This window comes from Choloepus didactylus, chromosome 8 (genome assembly GCF_015220235.1).
Source record: "Choloepus didactylus isolate mChoDid1 chromosome 8, mChoDid1.pri, whole genome shotgun sequence".
Lineage (NCBI taxonomy): Eukaryota > Metazoa > Chordata > Mammalia > Pilosa > Megalonychidae > Choloepus > Choloepus didactylus.
In genome coordinates, this window is record NC_051314.1 from 69,315,245 (window position 1) to 69,341,143 (window position 25,899).

The window sequence follows — 25,899 nt, forward strand, 5'->3', positions numbered from 1 at the left end:
ACATTGTAAATGTCCCCCTTCACCCCGAATGAATGAAGATGTAGCCCTGGTAGAGGGTACGCCTAGAACACGATGGGGTGAGAAATCTGCCATATCCTCCCTGTTAAAGATTTGGTTGTGTCCAATATAAAGTCATCTGATAAAACTTATAAAATGACAACACAGGTTGAAGTGGCATCAAAGTACACCACTTGGCTCACCTGAGAGAGCTCATCCAAGGTAGCAAGAAAATGGAAACAAGGTAGAGCATGCTTTCCTCAAGCCCAGGAAGCACCCACCTGACTCCAAAGGAAGAAGTGATTTTAGCCTTTGGAGGTACACAGAGTCACCAGCTAACCTTCAGGGGAAGAAATTTTGATTTTGGTGTTTTTGTCTAACTTAGATGAGCTCAGGTCTATAGGACACCACCTCCAATAAGTTGCTGATATGCTATTACCAAGGAAATGCCAACTACTTATAATGATACTGGAGAGATCATTCTCCAGAATGCAGGCTCCACTGGCCCTGCTGCTTGCTGCACACCACCATGAGTTAGGCTACATGTGGTGCTCTGCCAAATACACAGTGGAGGCTCAATGAGTGTTTGACTATCTTAAATAGTACTATATCTTAAATTTTTTACAGATCGCAGATGGGGATGGGGCCAGGAAAGCTTGCAGTATTTAACTCCGCATTCTAAACTCTGCCCCAGGAGCTCTAAGTGTATTGTTAACTATTTAGAGAAATGGAGGCGCATAGGAGAGCATAGAAATAATATTTAAACTCAGTCCTGGTGTGTAGTACATTGCAGTAACTTCTCTAGGGAAAAAGGTGACAGGAAGTCAATGAGATGGGGTGGCCCTTAATAGGTGATATGATGTTCCTCTACTTACTGTTTTCAGATGCCTCTTTTTGCACACAGTCCTTTTGTTCCTCACAAGCTTTCATTCATGATTCTTTCCCAGGGCCTAAGTCGGAGAGTGAGCTGGTAGGATGTCCATTTTCCTTTTACTAGCTTGGGCCATTGCCAGCTTCTATAAGAGGGGAGGTGGAGGAACTGGAGATGAAAACAACTGGGGAAATGGAAGAAGAGAAAAATGAGGAAGAAGGGGATCACAGCAAGCAAAAAGGAAAAAAAAAGTTGAGGCAGCATCAAGACACAGTTAATGGGGGAAGAACTCACAAGGTTTTAGCAGGGTGTACGGTAAACGCTAAGACATGAATTGAACAGGGACCACTGTTTTCCAGCCAGGCCCTTTGCTGCTGCTTTTCCCTGACTTGTCTTTGCTTTGTCATTTCACTGTTAGTAGAACCTCTGTCTTGGATAGGGAGAAGAGATGAAATTTGGGTTCATCACTTTCAGATAGTTCACAGTACAACTGTTAAGTTTTTATGGTTGCTGTAACAAATCACAAATTTAATGGCTTAAAACAACAAAAACTTATCTAATAGTTTCATAGCTCAGAAGTCTGACATGGTTCTCAGTGGACTAAAATCAAGATGTCAGCAGGGCTGTGTTCATTTCTGACGGCTCTAGGGAACAATCTGTTTCCTTGCCTTTTCTAGCCTCTAGAGGCTGCCCACATTCCTTGACTCATTCCCCCCCCCCACCTCCTTCATCTTCCTGCACCATTCTGACCTTTCTTCTCTTGTCATATCTCCTTCTCTGATACATCCACAGTCCCAAGGGGCTACAGCCATTTGTTTGGGTCAGTTTTATCATTTCTGCAGAACTGGAAGACTGTCATGGTAAATGACCTCTGGCCATTTATTTGACAATTCAAGCAGTGTGACACACTGATGCTTCGATTGCTAACAAACAAAGAGGGGTACTCCAGTCTCATACTGGTTAGACTTCTGCCCCACTCTTCAATTTTTAAGGACTCCTGGGATTATATTATGATTATGTTGGTTACATCTGGATAATCCAAGATAATTTCTTTATGGTCAGTAAATTACCAACCTTAATTCCATCTGCTACCTTAATTCCCCTTTGCCATATAACCTACCATATTCACAGGTTCCAGGGATTAGGATGTGGCCATTTGGAGGGCCATTATTCTGACAACCACAAAAACTATGTGGACATTACTGGGGAGGCGGAGCAAGATGGCAGACTGGTGAGCTGTATGTTTTAGTTACTCCTCCAGGAAAGTAGGTAGAAAGCCAGGAACTGCGTGGACTGGACACCACAGAGCAATCTGACTTTGGGCATACTTCATACAACACTCATGAAAACGTGGAACTGCTGAGATCAGCGAAATCTGTAAGTTTTTGCGGCCAGGGGACCCGCGCCCCTCCCTGCCAGGCTCAGTCCCATGGGAGGAGGGGCTGTCAGCTCCGGGAAGGAGAAGGGAGAACTGCAGTGGCAGCCCTTATCGGAAACTCATTCTGCTGATCCAAACTCCAACCACAGATAGACGGAGACCAGACACCAGAGAATCTGAGAGCAGCCAGCCCAGCAGAGAGGAGACAGGCATAGAAAAAAAACAACATGAAAAACTCCAAAATAAAAGCGGAGGATTTTTGGAGTTCTGGTGAACATAGAAAGGCAAAGGGCAGAGCTCAGGCTTGAGCTCAGGCCCTGAGGCGCATATGCAAATCCTGAAGAAAAGCTGATCTCTCTGCCCTGTGGACCTTTCCTTAATGGCCCTGGTTGCTTTGTCTCTTAGCATTTCAATAACCCATTAGATGTCTGAGGAGGGCCCTTTTTTTTTTTTTTTTTTTTTTTTAATCCTTTTTTCTTTTTCTAAAACAATTACTCTAAGAAGCCCAATACGGAAAGCTTCAAAGACTTGCAATTTGGGCAGGTCAAGTCAAGAGCAGAACTAGGAGAGCTCTGAGACAAAACGCAATAATCCAGTGGCTGAGAAAATTCACTAAACACCACAACTTCCCAAGAAAAGGGGGGTGTCCACTCACAGCCATCATCCTGGTGGACAGGAAACACTCCTGCCCATTGCCAGCCCCATAGCCCAGAACTGCCCCAGACAACCCAGTGTGACGGAAGTGCTTCAAATAACAGGCACACACCACAAAACCGGGCATGGACATTAGCCTTCCCTGCAACCTCAGCTGATTGTCCCAGAGTTGGGAAGGTAGAGCAGTGTGAATTAACAAAGCCCCATTCAGCCATCATTTCAGCAGACTGGGAGCCTCCCTACACAGGCCAGCAGCCCAGAACTACCCTGGGGGGACGGCACTCACCTGTGACATAGCACAGTCATCCCTCAACAGAGGACCCGGGGTGCACGGCCTGGAAGAGGGGCCCACCTGCAAGTCTCAGGAGCCATACGCCAATACCAAGGACTTGTGGGTCACTGGCAGAGACAAACTGTGGCAGGACTGAACTGAAGGATTAGACTATTGCAGCACCTTTAAAACTCTAGGATCACCAGGGAGATTTGATTGTTAGAGCCACCCTCCCCTCCCTGACTGCCCAGAAACACGCCCCACATACAGGGCAGGCAACACCAACTACACACGCAAGCTTGGTACACCAATTGGGCCCCACAAGACTCACTCCCCCACTCACCAAAAAGGCTAAGCAGGGGAGAACTGGCTTGTGGAGAACAGGTGGCTCGTGGACGCCACCTGCTGGTTAGTTAGAGAACGTGTACTCCACAAAGCTGTAGATCTGATAAATTAGAGATAAGGACTTCAATTGCTCTACAAATCCTAAAAGAACCCTATCAAGTTCAGCAAATGCCACGAGGCCAAAAACAACAGAAAATTATAAAGCATATGAAAAAACCAGACGATATGGATAACACAAGCCCAAGCACCCAAATCAAAAGATCAGAAGAGACACAGCACATAGAGCAGCTACTCAAAGAACTAAAGATGAACAATGAGACCATAGTACGGGATACAAAGGAAATCAAGAAGACCCTAGAAGAGCATAAAGAAGACATTGCAAGACTAAATTAAAAAATGGATGATCTTATGGAAATTAAAGAAACTGTTGACCAAATTAAAAAGATTCTGGACACTCATAGTACAAGACTAGAGGAAGTTGAACAACGAATCAGTGACCTCGAAGATGACAGAATGGAAAATGAAAGCATAAAAAAAAGAATGGGGAAAAAAATTGAAAAAATCGAAATGGACCTCAGGCATATGATAGATAATATGAAACGTCCGAATATAAGACTCATTGGTGTCCCAGAAGGGGAAGAAAAGGGTAAAGGTCTAGGAAGAGTATTCAAAGAAATTGTTGGGGAAAACTTCCCAAATCTTCTAAACAACATAAATACACAAATCATAAATGCTCAGCGAACTCCAAATAGAATAAATCCAAATAAACCCACTCCGAGACATATACTGATCACACTGTCAAACACAGAAGAGAAGGAGCAAGTTCTGAAAGCAGCAAGAGAAAAGCAATTCACCACATACAAAGGAAACAGCATAAGACTAAGTAGTGACTACTCAGCAGCCACCATGGAGGCGAGAAGGCAGTGGCATGATATATTTAAAATTCTGAGTGAGAAAAATTTCCAGCCAAGAATACTTTATCCAGCAAAGCTCTCCTTCAAATTTGAGGGAGAGCTTAAATTTTTTACAGACAAACAAATGCTGAGAGAATTTGCTAACAAGAGACCTGCCCTAGTGGAGATACTAAAGGGAGCCCTACAGACAGAGAAACAAAGAAAGGACAGAGAGACTTGGAGAAAGGTTCAGTACTAAAGAGATTCGGTATGGGTACAATAAAGGATATTAATAGACAGAGGGGAAAAATATGACAAACATAAACCAAAGGATAAGATGGCTGATTCAAGAAATGCCTTCACGGTTATAACGTTGAATGTAAATGGATTAAACTCCCCAATTAAAAGATATAGATTAGCAGAATGGATCAAAAAAAAATGAACCATCAATATGTTGCATACAAGAGACTCATCTTAGACACAGGGACACAAAGAAACTGAAAGTGAAAGGATGGAAAAAAATATTTCATGCAAGCTACAGCCAAAAGAAAGCAGGTGTAGCAATATTAATCTCAGATAAAATAGACTTCAAATGCAGGGATGTTTTGAGAGACAAAGAAGGCCACTACATACTAATAAAAGGGGCAATTCAGCAAGAAGAAATAACAATCGTAAATGTCTATGCACCCAATCAAGGTGCCACAAAATACATGAGAGAAACACTGGCAAAACTAAAGGAAGCAATTGATGTTTCCACGATAATTGTGGGAGACTTCAACACATCACTCTCTCCTATAGATAGATCAACCAGACAGAAGACCAATAAGGAAATTGAAAACCTAAACAATCTGATAAATGAATTAGATTTAACAGACATATACAGGACATTACATCCCAAATCACCAGGATACACATGCTTTTCTAGTGCTCATGGAACTTTCTCCAGAATAGATCATATGCTGGGACATAAAACAAGCCTCAATAAATTTAAAAAGATTGAAATTATTCAAAGCACATTCTCTGACCACAATGGAATACAATTAGAAGTCAATAACCATCAGAGACTTAGAAAATTCACAAATACCTGGAGGTTAAACAACACACTCCTAAACAATCAGTGGGTTAAAAAAGAAATAGCAAGAGAAATTGCTAAATATATAGAGACGAATGAAAATGAGAACACAACATACCAAAACCTATGGGATGCAGCAAAAGCAGTGCTAAGGGGGAAATTTATAGCACTAAACGCATATATTAAAAAGGAAGAAAGAGCCAAAATCAAAGAACTAATGGATCAACTGAAGAAGCTAGAAAATGAACAGCAAACCAATCCTAAACCAAGTAGAAGAAAAGAAATAACAAGGATTAAAGCAGAAATAAATGACATAGAGAACAAAAAAACAATAGAGAGGATAAATATCACCAAAAGTTGGTTCTTTGAGAAGATCAACAAGATTGACAAGCCCCTAGCTAGACTGACAAAATCAAAAAGAGAGAAGACCCATATAAACAAAATAATGAATGAAAAAGGTGACATAACTGCAGATCCTGAAGAAATTAAAAAAATTATAAGAGGATACTATGAACAACTGTATGGCAACAAACTGGATAATGTAGAGGAAATGGACAATTTCCTGGAATCATATGAACAACCTAGACTGACCAGAGAAGAAATAGAAGACCTCAACCAACCCATCACAAGCAAAGAGATCCAATCAGTCATCAAAAATCTTCCCACAAATAAATGCCCAGGGCCAGATGGCTTCACAGGGGAATTCTACCAAACTTTCCAGAAAGAACTGACACCAATCTTACTCAAACTCTTTCAAAACGTTGAAGAAAATGGAACACTACCTAACTCATTTTATGAAGCTAACATCAATCTAATACCAAAACCAGGCAAAGATGCTACAAAAAAGGAAAACTACCGGCCAATCTCCCTAATGAATATAGATGCAAAAATCCTCAACAAAATACTTGCAAATTGAATCCAAAGACACATTAAAAAAATCATACACCATGACCAAGTGGGGTTCATTCCAGGCATGCAAGGATGGTTCAACATAAGAAAATCAATCAATGTATTACAACACATTAACAAGTCAAAAGGGGAAAAAAAAAAATGTGACCTTACTGAAACTATACTGTTCAATTTCTTTTCCTAGTATTCTTGACAACCAAGAACTCTTAATGTCAGTTGTTTGTTTTTCCCCTTATAGGTTTGCTGGAAACAGAAGTAACCTAACCATCTGTCATTTAAACAAGGGAAGATTTATTGCTTTTGACTAAAAAGGCACTTGTCACAATAGCAATACTGCAGGCTACAGCACAGTCTCAGCCAGTCCTGGCACCACCTTCTTCCTACCATGGCTACACAGTTCTCAATGTTCTTGCATCCTTGCCTTGAAAGACAATCCAGACAGGAAAAAGGGGTTTGGTGCTCTACTGATGGGGTAACATACAGATCTGCAGTCCCAGGGGACTCCAGCCATTTGTTTGGGTCAGTTTTACCGTTTCTGTACAACTGGAAGGCTTTCATGCAAAATGACCTCGGGCCATTTATTTGACAATCTCAGCAGTGTAATCCAAAGATGCTTCAATTACTAGCAAATAAGAAGAGTATGCAAGTCTCATACTAGCTAGACTTCAGGCAACAAGAAGGGACTTGGATTGGCTGTTGTTTTTGACGATGTTGGTAGACAGCACAATTAGACACGGGAGACAGTTAAAATTACCAAAGAATACTTGTTTAAAGAAAAGAATACCTTTTGGCTTTTTATCTTTTACCGAGGTAAATGCTTGTGTGTGTCTGGGTATGGATGTCTGTGTGAGAGAGATTAAGACTGAGATTATGTGGGTGTGCTAAGCATTTGAAAGAGAACTTTTAGGCTACTGCAAATAGCTACCATTTATTTGAACATCTTCTTTGTGTCATGACTTTGTGGACTCTTTATTATCTGTGATCCTCAGAATGACCTCTCATGGAAGGTATTACAAACAAGGAAACTGAGGCTCAGTGAGATTAAGGAATTCATCTGAGGTCACACAGCTGCTAAATAGCAGGGATAGGAAATAACCCCCTGGTTACCTGACTCTAAAGCCCTTGCTTCGTCTTGCACAGGGTAACTTATTCCTGAATCATTGAATGTCTGTAAGGTAAGTGGTGGCAATGAAAATATATAGGGGTTCCATTGCCATGCTCCTGAGGTCCTCAGGTTTTGTCCGTGCCTCCTCAATCCTCTATCTCCGAACCAGCACCGATTCCTCCAATGTCCTGATTAGTGAGCTGCCTAGACCCTCCTAAGGATCAGCAGGACATCAATTGTGAGTCTGTCTCTGTTTCTGTGCCACATCACCTCTCCCCACAGAGAGCGGCACCTTACTGATATGGGTGCATTGTGTCCCCCCAAAAAGAGATGCTGAAGTCCCGATCCCCAGTGCCTGTGAATGTGATCTTATTTGGAAACAGGGTCTTGGCAGGTGAACTCAAGTTAAGATGCGGTCACGCTGAATTCAGGTGGGCCCTAATCCAGTAGCCTGGTGTCCTTAAAAGAAGAGGAAAATTTGGACACGGACACACAGATAGAGAGGGAAGGAGGAGGCACAGATTGAGCCGACCACCAGAGGCCTCAGAAGCTGGAAGAGGCAAAGAAGGATCCTCATAGCCCTGCCAAAACCTTGATTTCAGATTTCTTGCCTCCAGAACTACAAGAGAATAAATTCCTGTTGCTTTAAGCCACCTAGTTTTTGGTACTTTGTTGCAGCAGCCCTAGGAAATTATTATAGTTACTTGGAAAGAAATGAAGAAACTAGGCAAACGAGAAGAGGGAAGATATGACCCAATCGAGCAACGAAGAAAACAAAGCAAAGCACATTTATTTGTGTAAGAGTGTAGTACCACAACTATGTAGAGCACTGAAAAAGCCACTCATACTTTTGCCATGGAAAGACTGGAGAGCATTGCTTGGCAAAACTTGGAAACTATGATGTTCCATTATTTAATTGGCCCCTTTAGAGTGCATCCTTAGAGGAGTATCTTTGAAATCAAATTCAATATTTGATCAAACCAAACTAAAATTGTTAATTAAAACAAACAAAGCCAAAACCGACAATAGCCTATTAAGGAAAATTGTCTTTGTGAATTAAATTCACTTAGTAATAAATTCATTCTTAAAGTTAGTTTCTTTTGTTATTAAGTCTTCGCAAGCTTTTAGTTTACAGAAAGATGCTGCTGTTGATGTAATTCAGTTTTCCCGAGAACTCTAGTATTATTTTTAAATCTGAGGATGCATATGCATTGTAGTAAGAGAACATGACCTAATATCATACAAAAACCTTCCCTAATGTTTGGCAAATCAGAACATTTCCCCAGGCCCCACACTGTGCATAGCACCAAAGTATTGTTGAAACCAGTCCTTCAGAATAAGGAGCTGCTCTAATTTATCTTACCTTCACTGTAGCCACTGCAATGCGGGGAGAGGGCACGTGGTGATAATAATAATGGTTAGTTAAAGGAAAGTGTATTTATGTACATATATTCAAGGACTCACAGAATTACATAAGCATATTTAATTTCTAATTCAGGTAAAACTGCCCTCCTTTTTTAGAGTCCCTCTTCCTTTAAAAATCCTTTTCCTGTTAGGCCTTTCCCTTCAACATTGCTATTGTCATTCCTTTTACTTAGATTAGAAACGTGTACAAAAATGCTGGAGAGGAGGAGACAACGGATGCATTTGGCCTAGACTCCAAAGCTTCACAGATGGCCCCTAAGATGGAGAGGAGCCAGGACAGATTTCAGCGCAGTCTTCTACACTGCATTATATCACTAAAAAATGCCAAGTTTCCGTTAGAAAAGAACATGTATGCTATGACTTGAGTGTCAACTTCAGGATCCTTACCCAAAATAGACTCAGGTAGCCTATAAAAGTGCTTGAAATTTTCTGTTTACTCCACTGGGTAAATTCTGAAGGTTGCTATTGCAAACACTCAAGTAAAATGTTTGCATGAACACTTTAGCATTTTTCATATTCACTATCTAGTCACTATGTAAGTTTTTAAGAAAATAATATAGGCAAGTTCAGGGTTTGGATGATCATAGGAGGTCAGAAAATGTCTGGAGCATGTGGAGAAGCTGGGGCTGGTGGGGTGGAGAGGAGGGTTGCAGAGGTGGGAGCCCTGATAGACTAGAAGACAGCACAAGGACACCAGATATCATGGGTAATTCCACTGACAGGGAAAAAGAATGAGAAATGAAACTAACATTTACAAAATACAATAAAGTGCCAGCTAGGCTCTGTGTTAAGTACTTGCCATACACTGACATAGAAGATTCAGGAGGAAGGAAAACTTTTATATTATTTATAGTTATTCAAGTTAACATTCAAACATACTTTTGCAGTCTTTTATTATATGATATAAGAGTTATAAAAAGAAAGAAAGAACAAGAAGCAATAGTCCTCCTTACAGAATAATCTAGAACAGGAGACAGGGTACTTGCCAACAGGTTCATTAACCAGAGTCAATTATGCAATGTGGCAGAAGGCGAAACAAATATATTCAGAGTTTTGCTGGTGGTTCTAGTTTTCTATTACTGTATAATAAGTCATCCCAAAACCAGTGGTGCAAAACAACCATTTCATTATTTCCTCTCATGAGGCTGAGGGTTGACTGGTCTCAGCCAGGTGGTTCCCATTTGGGGTCATTCCCCTGGTGGCTGGTGCTGGAATCATTTGAAGGTTGCCTTACTCACATGTCTGGTGCCTGGGCTGGGAAGACTCAATCATCTGGGCCTCTTCTATCTCCTTGTGGTCTCTCCATGTGGTCTCTCTAGCATGGTGGCTTCAGGGTAAGTGGTCTCCTTACATGGCAGCTCAGGACTCAAGGCACATGTCCTGAGAATTAACCAGATGGAAGCTGTACCACCTTTTATTTTCCAGCTTCAGGGTCATAATGTCACTTCTGCCATATTCAGTCACAAAGATCCAGGGTTCAAGGGGATAGACTATACTTCTTCTGGGTTCAAGGGGATAGACTATACTTCTTCTTGGGAGGAGTGTCAAAGAATTAGTGAACACATTTTTAAACTACCACGGTCTTCCCTCAGGTCATAAAGTATTGACATTCTGCCCACATCCAAAATATATCCACTCCTTCCAAATACCTTCCAAATTTATCACCTATTAAGACAGCAGGCCCAGGCTTGAGGTCCAGGATTTCATCAACTAAATCAGGTCCAGATGTGTTTAAAGATCCTTATGGGTGTGGTCCTGTAAGCACAGCTCCTCAAGACCATTCCTCTAGGTCTGAAAGTCTAAAGAGACAAATTATCTGTCTCCCCTACCCCCACCCTACATGGTGGGACGGTCACAGGATAACCACTGTAGACAGTCCCATTCAAAAAGGTGGAGAACTAGAGGCACACAACAGTCACTTGTCCAGAGGAATTCTGAAATTTAGCTGGGCACATGTTGCCAATTCCTTGATTTGTGTTCAGTCCTACTGAATCATTTTCAGCTCTTGGCTCTGGCCTCTGGGCAATTAGTTTATCCTCTGAATTACCATTCCTATTCCATAAAATATGGCCATGTTTAAATTTGAGTAGTTTGAAGAACCTGCTTCCTGCCTGTAAAAGTTCAGGGACCCAAAGTCCTCTTTTCATTTTAAAGCTAGCTCTGTCCCTATGGTTAAAGCTGGTGGTAATTCTGTAAGTATAATTTTCTTAAAAGCTTTGTGGGTTTCCTATGAATCTTATCGGGGTTTACTCCATTAGACAAAAGACACACATCCACAAACTGTGTATGATGGGTTCTTTGTAAGGCTGTTGTGGATGGATTCCCTTAAGGGTCTCAGAATCCTAGTTTAATGGAGCGTATCCTTAAGGCTTAGCCTTTTGTCTCTTTGCAAGAATCCAGGAGACACCACCTCTGAGGTCTTAATAAAGTATTTTATAGTTAAATCCTTGGTTCATTTTTACCCTTTTTCCTGACAGGGCTCTGAATTTGATCTTTATCCTGAGGTCCTTTTTTACTTGGTGAATATTCTGCTGTGAGAGACTAGTAATTAGCAAAAGATTTTATTTTTGAACCCAATTCTGACTCCTTTATACTTCCTCCAAATTTTTAGTGAAGACTGAATAATGTTTTCCTAGCTCATCACTCTGTATACTTTCTGATACAGAGATGGAAAAAAAATCCAGTTGAAAATCTCAACCTTAAGTCTGGAAAACTCTTCAGGCAAATCCAGCAGTTCAATGAGTGTATTTTCTATCCCACATTACCACAGGAGCAGTTTTGCTAATAAGGGTTTTTCCCTCAGCTTTCACTAACTTTACCCTCACTTTCCTTGAAGCACTCACTGACTGTCTCAAAGGTCATTGGGCTTCTGCCACTAATCTCTTCAAGGCCCTTCCAGCTTATGCCTGCAGCTCAAGTCACTACTGTATGTTTTAGGTATTGTTATAATACCCCATTTCCAAGTTCCCAAATCTGTTATGATGATCTATTGCTGTGTAACAAATTGCCCTAAAGCTAAGTGGCTTAAAACAACAACCACCATGTGTCGGTTTGAATGTATTGTGTCCCCCAAATGCCATTATCTTTGTGGTCTTGTGGGACAGACGTTTTGGTGCTGGTTAGATTTGGAATGTGCCCCACCCAGCTGTGGGTGGTGACTTTGGTGGGGATACTCCCATGGAGGTGTGACCCCACCCATTCAGGGTGGGCCTTGATCAGTGGAGCCATATAAAACATGCTGACTCAAAGAGACTGAACGGAGTGCAGCTGTGAGTGACGTTTTGAAGAGGAGCAAGCTTGCTAGAGAGGAACGTCCTGGGAGAAAGCCGTTTTGAGGCCGGAGCTTTGGAGCAGACGCCAGCTGCCTTCCTAGCTAGCAGAGGTTTTCCGGACGCCATTGGCCATCCTCCGGTGAAGGTACCCGATTGCTGAGGTGTTACCTTGGACGCTTTGTGGCCTTAAGACTGTAACTGTGTAGTGAAATAAACTCCCGTTTTATAAAAGCCTATCCATCTCTGGTGTTTTACATTCTGCAGCATTAGCAAACTAGAACACACCACTTTATTATTATCTCTCATGTTTCTAGGGTTTGACTGGGCTCAGACAGTTCTTCCTTGGGCTGCCTCAGGAGTGTGTAGCCAGATGGTGACTGGTGGCATCATCTAAAAGTTGGCTTGTTCATATGTATGGCACCTGGTCTGGGAAGACCTAAATACCTGGGAGTGGGAAAAGCTGGGCTTCCTCAGACATCTTTCTATATCTCTACGTGATCTCCCCAAGGTCTGTTTGGCATGGCAGCTTCAAGGTAGCTATTCTTACATGGCAGCTCCAGGCTCCAAAACGTGTTCTGAGAGTGAGGAATAAGCTGTATCGCCTTTTATGACCCTGTCTCTGAAGTCACACAGTATCATTTCTGCCACATGCTACTTGAGGCAGTCACAGAGGCCACCTGGGTTCAAGGGAAGGGAACACAGGCTCTAGTTTTTGATAAAAAAGTGTCCGAGAATTTGCAGATGTGTTTTTAAATCACTGCATTTGGAAAACAGAAAAAGAAAGGACAGAGAGGAAGGCTTAAGAACCATTATTGAAACCATGCTATATCCTATGGCACCAAATGGTTGGCAGTTATAGTCACAACTCTGAGTGATGATGGAAAAAAGCAGTCAGGGTCACATACATTCAAAAATGTTTTAAATTATTCCACTCTTTTTTTCCCCAAGAAAGATCTACTACTTCTTTCTTCACTTAATAAGAGAAAGAGAGTGAGAGAGGAAACCACACATTCCATCAGTAAGAAAGCTAAGTTCTAAAGTAAGGGCTGGCAAACTATGGCCCACAGGCCAAATTTGGTCCCTAGCCTGTTTTTACACAGTCCATGAGCTAAGACAGGTTTTTACATTTTTAAAGGGCTGAAGCAGCAGCAGCAGCAGCATAACACAACAGAGACCACATATGGTCTACGAGGTCTAAAATATTTACTATCTGGCCCTTTACATTAAAAGTGTGTTGACTCCTGTTTTAAGGCATTTTTAAATCTGTTTTCAGATGGTGGCCATAGACAAAACAGCAAACATACCTTTAGGTTTCCTTTTTTTTAATGCAATTTTATTGAGATATATTCACACACCATACAATCCATCCAAAGTATACAATCAAAAGCTCACAGTATCATGACATAGTTGTGCATTCATCACCACAATCAATTTTTGAACATTTGCAATACTCCAGGAAACAAACAAAAAACAAAAAACAAAACAAAAGAAAAAGAAAAAAAGAGAAAACCCAAAACATCCTATACCCCTTATTACCCCCATCATTGATCTTTAACGTTGGTGTGGTACATTTGTTACTGTTGATGAAAGAATATTAAGATGTTACTGTTAACTATAGTCCACAGTTTGCAACAGGTGCATTTGCCCCATACACCCCTCTATTATTGGCTCCTTGCAATAATTTCATATATTTGTTGTAGTTCATGGAAGAACTTTTTTATATTTGTACTGTTAATCACAGTCATTGTCTACCAGAAGATTTACTGAGTCATACAGCCCCATGTTTTAACCTCTGGCTTGGGTTCTTCTAATATATAGTTTTTCCTTGTAAAATTGAGTAAATAGATACTAAAACACAGAACCTTGTCCTATCAATGAATCCTTTTCTAATATATATTCAATCTCCCATATTCCTAATCCCTCTTCCCTTTTCCCCCTCTCCCTTTACCAATTCTTATCTTCCTATAATAAACAACCCTTCTTCCCTGATCTCAGGTTTTGTGTGTGCAGTTTTCTTTTCCTCTCCCTTGTCAAAAGCTGTTTTCTTATTCCTAAAAATTAGTCTAAACTCCTGCTCAATGCAGTCCATCCATGATCTAGCTTGTACCTATATTTCCACCTTTCCTATCTACAGACAACCCCCTCCCCCCACCCCCAGATTCCTGTATAACTTCTACATTAGGCTACTCGCTTTTCCTTGAAATTCTGTGCCGTTCTTATACCCAGAAGTATCCATTCCTGGTTATTTCCCAGGCCTCCTGTGCTAATCCTCCAGGTCTGTTGGTCTTTCTTCCACATTCCTATGGCAGGTTGTTGTACACAGATCTACACAGCACTTGTCCTATTGTGTTTTGTATTAGTTATTTACACACGTCTATTTCCTCAAATAGGAAAGCTCCTTGAGGGCAGGAGCTCATTCTTATTCATCGTGATATCTAATAAATAAGTGACTGAATGAGTGAATGATCCCAGATCCTTTTTCCAGTTTTCCTAAAAACTCACCCTTTTCCCAAAGCTCATCCACAGGGGCAGCCCTGATAGTGAAATTGAACTCTTCCTGTTCTTGCTCTTACGGCTTTTCTATTCCCAGAGTCCCTCAATTCTGGAAGAAAACATCCCATGTTCTTTCTAGCAATTTGATGGCTACAATCTCATTGTCATTCTCTTAGACCCTCAATATGCCATCTTGCCCCCACAATGACTTTTCACTTAGCCCAGCTCTACCACATGCATCTCATCGCCCTAACTCATTTTGGTAGTTCCACGGTGCGCAAACTACATATCGACCTATAACCACCATCATATTTTTCTTGCTTACATTTTCTTACATTAAAAAATGCATAAGACCTGACATTTCATCACAACCACCTCCAACTGCCCGTGACTTCTGAAGGAGAATATTATTTTTGTCACAGTCACATGGAAAGCCATAAAGATTATTCTACTAATAAAAAAGAGGGACATGATAAAGGAAAAATGATGGACCTTAGACCAAAATGACCTGAGGTCATTTTAGAACTTGCATATTAACTTTTGAGATAACTGTGGTGGGCTGAATTATGTACCCCAGTAAAAAAAACATGCTTTTATCTTAATCCCTTTCCTGTGGGAGTGAAACCACTGTAAACAGGACCTTTTGAAGATGTCGTTTTAAATTACGTTATGGCCAAGTGAATCAGGATGGGTCTTAATCCTATTACTGGAGACTGTATACATAGAAAGCCACAGGGAGGACCCAGAATTGAAAGTTAAGGAAACCCAGAAGAGAAAGGAGAGGACATCACCATGTGATGGGACAGCCTAGGAACCCAAGGATCACCAGCCAGCAAGAACACTAACTGACCCAGGAGGAAGCAACCTTTCTGGCTTCCAAAACCAGGAGGCAATAAATTCCTGTTGTTTAAGCCAAATCCATTGTGTGGTAATCATTATAGCAGCCTGGGAAACGAAAACACTATCTTACATTTTCTATAATTTCTGCTTTCTGAAATCCTGTTGATGGTCTGACTTGCTCTTTGGAGAATGCTTAACCCTGGAAAAAGCTGCTTTGATTCTCCAAAATAAAATGATAGCAGGATATTCAATTAACAAGGGAGGGGGTCAGAAGGCAGAATCAGAAAGAGTTTAAGGAATATTTAGTCAAAGCATCATGAAGTCCACAGGGCTCCCAGACAGTCTCCAGGGAATACTAAAGGTATTAGTAGTTGTAATATCTATACAAATGACAATTTAGTTAATAGTCCTCTAAGACAACTGAAATCCCAGAGTTAAACTAGAAAATGCCCATGAGTAAAGTAGATAAGGTCACAGCTAAATAGAAAATCTTACTAATGAGTTCAGATAGTGGTTTACTAAAAAATACACAGAGGTACTAAATTAAAATGTTATCAATGTTTACTTTGAAATTAAAACTATTTAATAATGAAGCTATTTTGACATTTAAATAATTCTTATACCTGCAACAATGCTTAGATTTTTACCTTCAATGTTATATTATTTCTATTACATGTGTATGCATGCCTGGCACATGGTAGGCATTCAATAACATGTTTTCTGTGCTTAGTAAAATGCTAATTGATTTTTTTTGACCCATCGCAAATTGTTGCTTATATTTTTAACCTTTGCAGTGTGCTAATATATCTGAAATAAGAATATGACTCGGTTAAGTATTCAGATTATTAGATTAATAGTGTATAATGTAGAAGCACTAATCAACTAATTGGTAAGAGTCTCCTGCATGCCATATTGATAAAAATATACAGACAGTGATAGTTAAGAAAAAATTAAGGAATCAAATCATTTTAAAAGTAGAAATGCAAAAATCTTACACATTTCTATAATTATTAAAGTTGATCATGTAAAAGGGAAAATATAACTAAGCTTACTAAAGCAGTTCAAGTAAAAAAATTGATAGCATTTTTCTGTAAGTTGCTTTTGCTTAGACCACTTTAGAATTAAAAAAAAAAATACACTAATAAACAAGGTATAGTTCTAAAAAAGGCTATCAAACGAGCAGAATACCAATATTAAAATGAAAAGTTATGATTAGTAGGGTAATATTAAAGGCAAATCTTATACATGCACATAGCACTTTCACATAAGACATTAATAGTACAGGTTCTAAGCACATTCCTTATTAATTCTATTTTAATAATTAGTTTTAATTGTAAGGTATATTTAAGCAATAATATCTCTGTTGTAGGCATATGTGGACTTCCACTGTAATAGCCAACACATTTCATCTAGAGTATAAGGAATATTGACTGATCCTGTAATAGACAGAGATCAAGGTAGTATTCCCAAGTGCTCTGGTAGGCAATGTAAAAATACTTATTCATATCCTGCTGACTGGTGTGTGCTTTTTATATGTGTTTTCATACCTCTCTTTGATTCTCTGTCCACCACAGAAATCCTCATCTTTCTCCTATTTTGTTTGTTTCTCACTTTTTATTATGGAACATTACAAACTTATAGAAAAATAGAATAGTATAAAACCCGTGTACCCATTACCCGTGCTCAATAAATATCAACACAGGTTAAGTTTCTTTTCTATCCAATTTCCTCCACCCCCTACCCCCATGAATTATTTTGAAGCATGAAGCAAATTCAATACATCATATTATTTAATTGGCCAATTCTTCAGTTTGCAAATTCTAAAAGATAAGGATTTTTTTTAAACACAAGCACAATATCATTATCAAAAATTAACAATTCATTTCAAATATTCAGTCAGTATTTATATTCCTCCAATTGTCTCAAATATTTTTTCATTTGTGATTTTTAATGCAGCTTTATTGACATACATTCACATACCATACAATTCATCCAAAATATACAATCAATGGCTCACAGTATCATCACATAGTCGTGCATTCATCACTGCAATCAGTTTTGGAACATTTTCATTACTCAAACAAATAAACTCAAAACATCCCATACCCTTTATCCCCCCTATTATTAACCCCTATCACTGGTGTAGTACATTTATTACTATTAATGAAAAAATTTTAAAAATCACTGTTAACTATAGTCTATATTTTGCAATAAGTGCATTTTTTTCCATATACCACTCTATTATTAACTCCTTGTAATAGTGATGTATATTTGTTCTAGTTCATGAAAGAACTTTTTTATATTTAAACTATTAATCACAGTCATTGTCCACCACAGGGCTCCCTGTGTTATATAGTCCCATGTTTTAATTTCTTGCTTTCTTTCTGGAGACATACATGACTCTAAACTTCCCCTTTCAACCAGAATCATGCACATAATTCCTTACTGTTTATTACACTCACCATAATATGCTACCATCACCTCTATCCATTTCCACTCATTTAAATTCAACCTAGTTAAAAATTCTGCACGTATTAAGCAACCACTGCCCATTCTCCAGCCTCATTCTCCTAGTAACCTATAGTCTAATATGTTATCTCTATGAGTTTACATATTATAACTAGCTCATATTAGTGAGATCATACTATATTTGTCCTTTTGTGTCTGACTTATTTCACTCAATATAATGTCCTCAAGTTTCATCCATGCTGTTGTGTGCTTCAGGATTTCATTCCTTTTTACTGCTTACTGTATATGGCATATTTTGTTTATCCATTCATTGGTTGATGGACACTTGGGTTATTTCCATCTTTTGGCAATCATAGATGTGTTTTTGCAGTTGGTTTTGATCAAATCAGGATCCAAACAAGGTCTATGCAATGCAATGGACTGATAATCTCTTTAAGTCCACTTTAACGGTTAGCTTCCCCTGCCCTCTTTTTTCTTGCAATTTATTTTTTTAAGAAATTGGGTTGCCTGTAGAATTTTCCACTGTGGCTTTTGCATGATTCCTTAAATGTGGTGTCATTTAACATGTTCCCCTGTATCTTAAATTTCTTATCAACTGGTAGTGAGTTCTAAAGTTTTAATGAGAGTCAAAGTTCAGTTATTTGAACTTCATAGACGGTATTCATATTTCTATTGCATTATCTCAGAAGGCATGAAAATTCTCATCGTCTTTGTTTTTGTAATATTAAGATTGATAAGCTGATCAGAGGGCTCAGGTGTTGTCAGCCTCATCAATGCATTAAAAAGTTCCCCATCAGCACTTAATGGTTTTGACAGCCATAGAGTGTCATTGCCTAAGTCTATTATTTCATTAGCTGTTGCAAAAGGCTACTATTCTATTTCTATCATACCTTCAGCTTTTTTAAGCTGGGATTGTTCTATAATGCAAACATTTCCCTTGCAACTATTTAGTTACCCTGAGGTATAGTTTGTATAAGAAAGGCAGGAGAAATACTTGATCTTTTCTCTCCTGTTCTCAGTCCCAGCAAAGCACAAACTCAGCTCTCTGTTGCTTGTACCATTGCAACAATCCATCACCTGTGCTCCAGAGGTGCATTCTAGGAGGCCTGTTCAATACCCTATCCATACTATACTAGTATAACCTTTGGAGTCTACATCACAAAATGTCGAGTTGGCTATCAACTAGATTTCTCCACAGAGTGGTCAGACATCGATTACAAAACAGTAAACTCTTAAAGGGCAAAAGGTCTTACAAGTCCACTGACAGTGGCAGCACTTTATGCCATGCTACTCCTAATTTGGGTGTTAGAAGGCAGCTCTGGTGGGTATAAACTGTTAATTTTTTTTTCCTTTAATTCAGGTAAAATCATGACAAAAATCAATGGGAAGATGACTGCTTTTTTTTTTTTTTAAACACAACCACAATGCCAATGGTGGTCCAGGAGCAAGTTACTCCAGAACAGTTGGCTAAAGGTAACCCAGGAAGGCAATGGGTAGTTCCCAGGACTGTACTTGGTATGTATTTGTTATTATTATTATAAAGAAGTTTATTCCAATCAGAACATAAATCCAATAATGGCAGTTTTTTTGTTTATTTTTGTTTACATTTCCCTAGTGCCTAGAAGGATGCCTGGCATATAGCAGGTAGACAATGTATTTATTAAATAAATGGTTTTGACAGCCATAGAGCGTCATTGCCTAGGTCTATTATTTCATTAGCTGTTGCAAAAGGCTAATATTCTATTTCTATCATACCTTCAGCATTTTTAAGCTGGGATTGTTCTATAATGCAAACATTTCCCTTGCAACTATTTAGTTACCCTGAGGTATAGTTTGTATAATTTACTTGGAACATATGTGTTCTGTATGAGTTTCATTCACTAAAAAGAAATTAAGGGCAGATAGGATCCCTGCTCATACTGATAACACCTAAAGGCTTATTAAATAGTATGCAAGTATGTTTAAAAAGAAAATGGGCAAAATATTCCCATTTGCTTATGTATTTGTTTTCAGAGTTTAGTTGGCTGTTGCTGCCATTTATTAGGATAACATTAAGTCAGTGTTACTACTACAACTAGCATGTGTGCCTGTATCTATATAATGCTTCTGTTTACTATATATTTTATACACATACATACACTATATATTATATTTAATAAATACTATGCAGAGAACATTGAAATGGCAATCTCTGAATCTTAGTACTTTTTTGGTATTTATTTTCAAAGTGGTATGAGACGAGCATTACTGGGCTTATATTACACTAGAAAGCTGCCAGAAATTTTTCATTTATAATAAAAACACAGCACTGCAACTACATGAATGATGTAACTTGCCAATGTCAGCAGACAATTTTAAGTCCTTAATTTAGTTGACTTCTCTGTGACATTTGACATTATTTGGCCTTCCAAGAAATCTTTACGTCTGTGATAAAACACTCTCAATTATAATGGGACTAAGTGAATTTGAAATCTGTCTAAAAGTAAACAGTATATTTTCAGAAAGTGTTGTTTGAAGAAGAATGAAGAAAAACCTTTAAAACCAAAACAACACTCATATCTTAGGTTTGTTCACATTTGATATAATTAAACAACGAAAGTTAGACTGTTGGGTATCAACAGTATAGTTTAAAAGAATCCCATTTACAAGCTTATTAACCAGAAGCCTTTTGGAGACACAATTCCATTGCATCTGAACAAAAAAGCACTTTTAAAGAATTGTATTTTTCAAGTGTGAAATGAAAATGTAACTAATAAAAAACCATTATGCAAAATAACTCTCAACTTGAGATAAGAAAACACACTATGTTCTACATGGAACCAGTGGCATTTTCCTTCAATTCAGATGATATCCCTGGCATATTAATAGCAGATCATGCAAGATAAAAATCTATGCCACCCAGAACGTCACTCAGTATCAAGTACAAATTGTATTGCTCATCTCCAGGATCGCAATTCTACTTTTAGACTGACTACTAAAGGCAGCAAATATAATCAAGAGAACGCTCTATACTACACCATCTATTCTAAGTACTCCGTATTTCTCTCCTCTCAGCATTTTCACCCACTGGATAAAGGAATCTTTTCTGCCACCCTTTACAGATGTCAAAGGTGAACTAGATTTTAAAGTCTACACTTATGCTAAGTTTTTCTCACCTGCCCATTTTGACTCTAAGTACTTCATGTTATATCTTTTCTAATTGGATCTTCCTCTGGGGCAATGACCAGGCCATACAATTATTTTGCTTTCCCCATGGTACCTGACAGTGATGATCTAATGAAAATATTTAATGAACTGCAATAGATAATCATTCAGGTAGTTTTAACATTTTTGCCTTAATTATTTAGATATCAGAGGCACAGATGGCTTCTCAGATCTTATCATGGCAACCATCATAATTCTCCTCTTGGGTACTACTGATCTGGCTTCATTCATTTTTGAAAATGATTGTCCTTTTTTGACTTTTGTTGTAAAAATTAGAGGCAGTTTTCAGTGGGAAAGTAGACCAATGGTATTGCCCCTATCAGATTTCTTTAAATGGGTGTGAGGAGATAAACAACAGGGAAACAGAATATGTAGTTATAAAGAAATCTCACAGCTTTCTTGGCACCTTATTTGTACACACTGAAGAGCTAATATGGGTTGTCAGGTGCCTCCAGCAAGAATTCTGCAGCTATTCCACAGACACAATGTCTCTCGAATGCACCCCTGCTGGTCAGTTTTACCTATTCCTTACTATAAAAAAGGTAATTTTATTTTTAAATAGTTTATAAACTATTTTTTTATGTATTAAGAATCAGCAACTATGAGGCATGAAGCAAAACTGTGTTGCCCAAGAATCTTCACATGTCTGTAACACCATCACATCCTCCATTTTTCTCAAGATCAAGGATGGCAGTTATTAAACTGTCATTACAATAACTCAGCTTTCCTTTGGCCCGGTACTTAAGAGAGGATACTCAAAATACTGCCTTATTCCTTCTCATCAGTGGCTTTTTGCTATTACAAATTACTTAAATAACAAAAGTCAATTGTGCCAAGCAAATGTGACTACTAAGACTGAAAGTTTTGTTTTTGATAAGGCAAATCCAACTTGTAGAAAACTGCTAATCATAAAAATGTTCTGTTAGTCATTTTCACCAATGTGTAGGGAAATATAAAAGTGAAAAGATGATAGAAGATCTATAATCAAAGACTAGAATAGAATTTCAACTATGGGACTAAAAACAAGCAGGCTGAGGTCAGTATTTTCTAATTTAGCAAACACCACCACCATACGGAAGTACCTTACATCCAGTAACTCCAATAATTTTCTTATTATGTGGGCAATGATTAACATACAATTATGGAATAAATTATTTTAAAAGCAAAAGACAAACTACAAATTTTTTTATCTGTATAAGAGACTGAGAATTTCTGATCTGCTGGCCCATTTAAAGCCCAATAAATTATCAGCAGATTTATAATACTTTGGGATACAGATTAACAACTGTTGAACCTCTAAAAAAAATGTTAAACAGTATAGTTGGGAAGATGACTTGTTAAATGGAAGTTAGCTTGGTTAGCTGATGAAGTGTCTTGGAAAATGAAAATAATTATTAGCAAACATTTAAGAATTTTCTGTATTTTAAGATTCAGTATCAGATTTCTTTACCGCCCTTCCCACAATGAGGCAGATACATCCTGATGAGGTCAGGTTAAGTACTACCATCTTTCCAGGCTAAACCAAACCCAATCAGGGTGCACTAAGCAGATCACTTTTGAATTAGAAAAGCAACAAACTCCTACTGAAGGGGACAAAAAGATTTCAGTTTTTTTTTTTTTTTTTTTTTTAAATGTCCTTTTATATGTGTTGCCTTCTTGGTAAAAAATTATCTTTTTCCAGTTAGCACCAAAAATTAAACCATAGCAAATTGTTTGATTATATTCAAAGCATATTATTCCATATAAATCCAAGCCAGATACATTATTTTGAAAAGTATTAAAATTTACCATCTATTTATCTCAGTGAAAACAAAACAACAAAAAAATTATCTTCTTTCCCATGCAGACCTGAGGGTACTTAGACAACCAAGTAACTTAATTATCCAAACCACATTTCCTTTATAAAAACTATATTTTCCTTTTAGGAGTGGTAGTCACCCTCGAATCAAAACGGTGGTTATTAGATTTTAAACTGAAACTACTCAGAAACTTTACTTTTAACTCCTTATCCTTTCCCGACACATTCAATATTATCAATAAAAAAGTACTACATAACATGAGAACCAAAGGTCAAAAACAATACACACCAGCAGAGTTTATTTGAACCCCCAAAGTTAAACTAAAAGAAAAAAACACTCAGCATACTGTAAAAAGAAAATAATTTATTGATTTGCTCCACACATAAAAATATCTGATAACTATAAATCCAATCTTCCCATTCAAGAAGTTGCAAAGTTTAAACCAACTTTTCATTGCTTTAGTTTACATTCTTAAAAATCTTAAATTTACTAAGATAGCGTATTTAAAAAAATCCCAAATGTTAAGAAGACCTAAACTTCATAATAAAGGGTCTACTGTTCTGCCCACCCACCCCTCACGCTAGTTCTGCGTAAGATCGCTCATTCCACGCCAACCTATAGCTTACGAAGGAAGTAAAACAGGTACAAATTAAATACTGCGGTAACTACTAAAAGAAGTCTTAAAATTATTGAGTGGAAAGTTGTTCATGTGAATATCTTAAACAACTGCATTCCTTCCTTCAAGAGTAAAAAGCGAATCCAATGGCTTCTTTCCCAAGCTTTAAAAATCATCGCCACTCGCTCCCCGCCCCTTCCCCGCATTTCCTTCCCTCCCTCCAGGAATATGTAAAAATAACGGTTTCCGCCCTGACCCTGCAAGCCGGGAGCGGGGATTCCGCGGGATGTCCCCGCGCCCCGGAAAACAAAGGGGATTCCCAGCCATTGTCCTTCGCGGCGCTGAGCATCACCAGCACTAGCAAGGCAGTAGCTTGCGCAGTTATCTCCACAGCGGGCAATGTCACAACCCGACCAACAGCACAAACTACTACCTCAGCCAGGGCCATGGTGTCGGGGAGTCACCGGACCTTGCTGAGAGCCAGACCTAAGCGGCACTGGCGGTCGCCGTCCTTCCTCCGCCGCGCGGCCCGACGCCCCTTCTCCGCGTTCGGAGACCCCGCCCAGTGCCGCGCGGCTCGGCCGTTCCCGGCGCGACCAAGGAGCTGCCAGGTCCAGCGGCGGCGCCGGCCCCCGGGGGAGGCTGGCCCAGGCGTTCTCTTCGTTACCAACAGCTCTGGAAAGAAAAATGGTGCAGAAGGGTCTTGGCGGAGAACGCTGTTCCCTTCACCGCCCTGAGGGAAGCTCATTCCCCGAGCCGCTCGAAAGCAGGAAATGAGCGGCAAAGGCGCGGCCACACGCATACTGGATCTGGAAGGACCGGCGATCCCGCGCTTCGCCCTCCAGGAGCTCACGATCGTCTCTGCCGTGCTCTTGCCACGTCGTGGGACAGCGCCACCGGCGTCCCCTTCCCGCCCCGAGCCCGCGGTGGGGGGGTGGGCTGCGGCCGGGACAAGCGCCCGGGCCCCCACTGGCGCGATGCTCCCCGCACCCGCCGCGGGGTCTGCTCTCCGCTTGGGCGAACGCCCAGGGTGCATCCCGCAGGTGGGGCCACCGGCTCCGGCGCCGCGATAAAGGGACCCAGGCACAGCCCGGAAGTCCCCAGGCCACCCGTTCCCCAGCACCCTTCGGGGAAATCCCGGACGGCTCTGCAGGAGACAAAACAAAAACCCCGTATAACTGAAACCGAGCCGGGCGGCGGACCGAGTGGCGGCGGCGACGGTTCCTCTCGCTCTGCATGCGCGGAGACAACTCCCGTCTCGCGCTCTGCTGCTCCAGTGTATCCGGCCGAACCATAGAGACCAACTTAAGGAGGCTCGCGCGCTACTCCCCACCACGTGACAGCCCCGCCAGGCCGCTCCCCCGCGCCGCCATCTTACATCCGGGACAGAGGTGGCGTCCCTTCTTCCCCCCCTTGGCAAGCTTGGACGTGTCAGTAGAAATCAGCCCCAAAAGGGGGGACCCCGGTCCACGTCATCAAAGTGCTGAGGCCGCGGGACATACCCCAGATTCGCTCCACTGGGGCTAAATGGTCCCTAACTTCTCCCGGCCTTTGCCGGCAAAGAAGATGGCGGCGCTCGCCGCCGCCTGAGTGGACACGTTGCACTCTGGCCGAGGTTTTAAGTTTCCGGCACAGAGGATGCAGCCTTATGCGCTCCACCTCCGCGGCGTGCCCACGGAGCTGCATTCCGCAGAAAACAGGCGGGAAAGCTGCTGCATGGCTCACTAATGCGCAGGCTCCTGGGACTACTGTTTTTTATCTTGAGACCAAGTTTGGGAAAAGGCTGACTGCCGTGGAACCTCATCTGCTCTTGGCCCTGACACCTTACTTTCTGCCTCCCATTGTTGATTTTTGTAGGAAGTAAATAAATTATTTTAAAGAAAAAGTTAAGTGTTAGTAGGGGCTGCCAAATACACAAGGTCTATTTAAAGTTTGCATTTAAGATAAGCGAATAACTTTTTAGTACATGTGGCATGTATCAGAAAGGATTTGTTTATCTGAAACTTAAATTTAACTGGACTTTCTGTATTTTTATTTACTAAATCCCATTAGTCGCCATGTTCCCGAAAATCCTGACTACAAAAGTAAAGAATGGAGGGAAAGGAAAAGCTTGTCCCACCACAATTGGGGACTGACTTTGTGCAGAGAATTTGATCCTATGGTAGATGCCAGAAAGCTAAACTCCAGACTAAAATCTGGCAACAAGGCATATGGGATACCCTTATATAATTCCTTTTTTGGAAAAGGGTTTTTCATAATATCACATATAATTTTGAGCAACATTTT

General features: G+C 40.0%; 1 protein-coding gene across 1 annotated transcript; it reads left to right on the plus strand.

Moving 5' to 3' along the window:
- Positions 1-19,418: 19,418 nt before the first annotated feature.
- LOC119542669 (translation initiation factor IF-2-like) lies at positions 19,419-25,442 on the plus strand. Its single transcript, XM_037847383.1, has 2 exons — positions 19,419-19,467; positions 24,105-25,442. The coding sequence occupies exons 1-2, from the start codon at positions 19,419-19,421 to the stop codon at positions 24,908-24,910; spliced, it is 855 nt and encodes a 284-aa protein (XP_037703311.1). The 3' UTR covers positions 24,911-25,442.
- Positions 25,443-25,899: the final 457 nt, after the last annotated feature.